Here is a 3,334-nt window from a genome sequence, read left to right as displayed (position 1 = left end):
AACTTTGGAGCTGTGCCAGTGTTTAATCATAGTAGATGCTCATCATAAATAGGAAAAGAATAAACAGAATTCTCAGATTGAGTAGCAATGTTCTCTGAATGCTTTGCCTAGTGACTTCAGACAACCCTGAACTTCTAACAACTGGCTCTAGCTGTCCCTTTGTAGTAAGTGACAGAGTTCATTGTTTAATGTGACCCTTTACTAATGTTTCTCCAGATCTGCTGTGACAAAAATGGCTATGAAGAATGACTCTTCAGTGACCGAATTCATTCTCACAGGATTGACAGACCAACCTGAGCTCCAGCTACCACTCTTCATCCTGTTTCTGGTGAATCACACAGCCACTGTGGTGGGGAACTTGAGTTTAATGAGTCTCATTTTCCTAAATTCAAACCTGCAGACCCCCATGTACTTTTTTCTCTTTAACTTGTCCTTTATTGACTTATGTTATTCCTTTGTCTTTACTCCCAAAACACTAATGAGTTTTGTTTCAGAGAAGAACATCATCTCCTTTAGAGGATGCATGACTCAGCTGTTTTTCTTCTGCTTTTTTGCCAACTCTGAGTGCTATGTGTTGACAGCCATGGCTTATGATCGCTACGTAGCCATCTGTCAACCTCTGTTGTACATAGTACTCATGTCTCCTAGGACATGTTCCCTGATGATGTTTGGTTCATACTTCATGGGATTTGCTGGTGCCACTGTACACACAGGGTTTATGACCAGGCTCAAATTTTGTGATTCTAACATCATCAACCACTACCTGTGTGATATCTTTCCCCTTCTCCAGCTTTCCTGTAGCAGCACCTATGCCAATGAGCTTGTGAGTTCTGTTGTTATAGGCACAGTCGTCCTTGCATCCAGTACTGTCATCTTAATGTCCTATGCTTTGATTCTTTTTAATATCACTCAGTTGTCATCAGGTAAGGGTTTGTACAAAGCCATGAGCACTTGTAGTTCTCACATAATCACTGTGGCCCTATTCTATGGATTGGGTATGCTTACACATATCAAAACATCATCTGATGAGTCTGTGGATCAGGGGAAACTTCTCAGTATATTTTATACATTTTTGCTGCCACTGCTGAACCCTTTTATTTACAGTCTTAGGAATAACGATGTCAAGCTTGCTCTAAAGAGATCTCTAAGAAGACTCATAGTGAATGAAGCACTTGGGCTGCCATAGTCCACATTCACAATTTGAGTTTTTTTCTCTATATTTTTTTGTTCTCACCTTGTTTTCAATATTTTAATTCATTTCTTTTATATTTGCGTTTATATTCTGGCAAGTGTTCCAGTGTATTTTTTCTTCTCATTTCTTCACAAAAATTCTTCATTATTTTACCTGGAGATAAGAAAATATTTTTGATCTGGGGACTCATTCTGTGGATTCAGCTTCATTCTTGTACAAGGTAGAATAACAAGGTGACATATTTTGAATCATAATAAAACTCTATTAGCTTTTTATCTATGTACTTCTATGACCAAACAAAGCCAGGGAGATGAATGATTCCTCATAGTTTACTACTTGTTTTCGTTGTTGTTGTTTTCAGAGAGAAATATATAGAACATTTCCAATTAAGTTCTTTAATATACTTGTGAATTGCATTCAAAGAGAAAATGGTTGACTAAGTTGTGGCCACTTTAAAGTTGTCAATATTTCAAGCAGTATTTATTGGTTTTCAATATTTTTCTCATTTATATAAGTTTTTATATTCTGCAAGTTTTTCTGTTTATTATTTCTTCTTTTTCCTTTACAAAATTCTTGTATTATTTTACATGGAGATACAAAAATAATTTTTTTTTTTCAGAATGGGCACTCATTCTGAGTGTGGATCCTGCTTCATCTTGGTGCAAGGTAGAGACAAAGGTGGCATATTTTGTATCATAAGTGAGCTCTGTTTCCTATTTATCTATGTACTTCTATGACCAAGGAAAGCCAGGGAGATTAATACTTTCTCATAACTTTACTAGTGTTGTTCTTTTCAGACAGTTATTTATATAACTTTTTCAATTTAATTTTTTTATTGATTTTATTGAGCTGTACATTTTTCTCTGATCATCTCTCTTCCATTTCCAATTCAAGAGCTTTAAATTCATGTGCGAATTGCCTTCAAAGAGATAATGGTTGACTATATTGTGGCTACTGTATAGTTGTCAATGTTTCTAACAGTATTTACTATTTTTCAATATTTTTCTTATTTTGAATTTTGTACCTCATCATTAAAAAAATGACATTATGTATTTTACTGGATGGTCAATTTTTATAACTAGGACTGAACTAGGCTATTTTGTATTCAGAATTATTAAATATCATTAACAATGACTGATTTTTGTGAAAGTTTGGTTTGTCAAAAATACAATGGAATTTGTCACTGCATTTGAAGTATGATAAGAATTAATTACCTTTAAGAAACAAACCTTAATAACATGCAATGTCTAAAGTCATTATTCACTTTGTTATATTACAATGATGATCTTTTAAAAGAAAAGTCTGCTTGCTTTTAAAAAAAGAAACTATAGGTGAAATTGTAAATCAGTGATGGAATATTTATATAAGTTCCTTTTTGATTATTATCACACATGTACATATACATACTCACATACACTTATATATACATTTTACACATATGCTCTTATACAAGTAATTATCACCAATATTGAGTAACTGGCATTTTTATTTAAATGTGTATATATAATTTTTCTTTTGCTTATTTCTAGGAACCACTCCCCATAAATAATGCCATTCTCAACAAACACTCATCTGCCTGAAAGTTTGTGCAATATGTAATCTTCGCAAATAGAGGGTTAATATATTTGTTCTTTTCTGTTCTCTGTATTTGAATTGTTTTATGTTATACAGTTAGTAATACAAGTCCTAGTTTTAAATCCAATGAGCATCCAATAAATATATGGAATGAAATAAAGAAAATTGTGAAGTGACAGAGAGAGATAGAAAGTTGTTCAGAATGAGTGTGAAATAGGTGGAGAGCATTTGACCACATGTGCAGCCTGATACATGTGCATCTCCAGGTTTTGAGTGTGTTAGGTGCCCCAACTGTTCCTAGTTTCATGACAAATAATTGTTTGTGACCTGAAAACTGACACTGGCCAAGACTCACATTATAAAGTCAGTGGCTGGGGAGACATGAAGCTCTGAACATAAATTGATAGAGCCATGGTCTAAGTGGAAATCAATATTGACTCTTTATAGCTTTTATGATTCTATGTTGTAGTGGATCATTCCCTCAGATAACACAACCTTAGTAATTGACAAACTTATCTCATTGATGAATTTCTTATATTGTTAATTACCCACATGATGCTTAGAGAC

At 33.7% G+C, this 3,334-nt stretch overlaps 1 protein-coding gene across 1 annotated transcript; it reads left to right on the top strand.

The window, feature by feature from the left end:
* The first annotated feature begins 229 nt into the window (after positions 1-229).
* On the top strand, positions 230-1,186 carry LOC142847191 (olfactory receptor 8C8-like). The gene has a single exon (XM_075967917.1). The coding sequence runs from the start codon at positions 233-235 to the stop codon at positions 1,184-1,186; it is 954 nt and encodes a 317-aa protein (XP_075824032.1). The 5' UTR covers positions 230-232.
* Positions 1,187-3,334: the final 2,148 nt, after the last annotated feature.

This window comes from Microtus pennsylvanicus, chromosome 3, assembly GCF_037038515.1.
Source record: "Microtus pennsylvanicus isolate mMicPen1 chromosome 3, mMicPen1.hap1, whole genome shotgun sequence".
NCBI lineage: Eukaryota > Metazoa > Chordata > Mammalia > Rodentia > Cricetidae > Microtus > Microtus pennsylvanicus.
The sequence above is the reverse complement of the archived record's forward strand: the minus strand, read 5'-3'. Positions and strand labels throughout refer to the sequence as shown.

Bases quoted from the DNA above. Each gene is read 5' to 3' on its own strand.
- LOC142847191 (XM_075967917.1), top strand. From the start codon at position 233: ATGGCTATGAAGAATGACTCTTCAGTGACCGAATTCATTCTCACAGGA.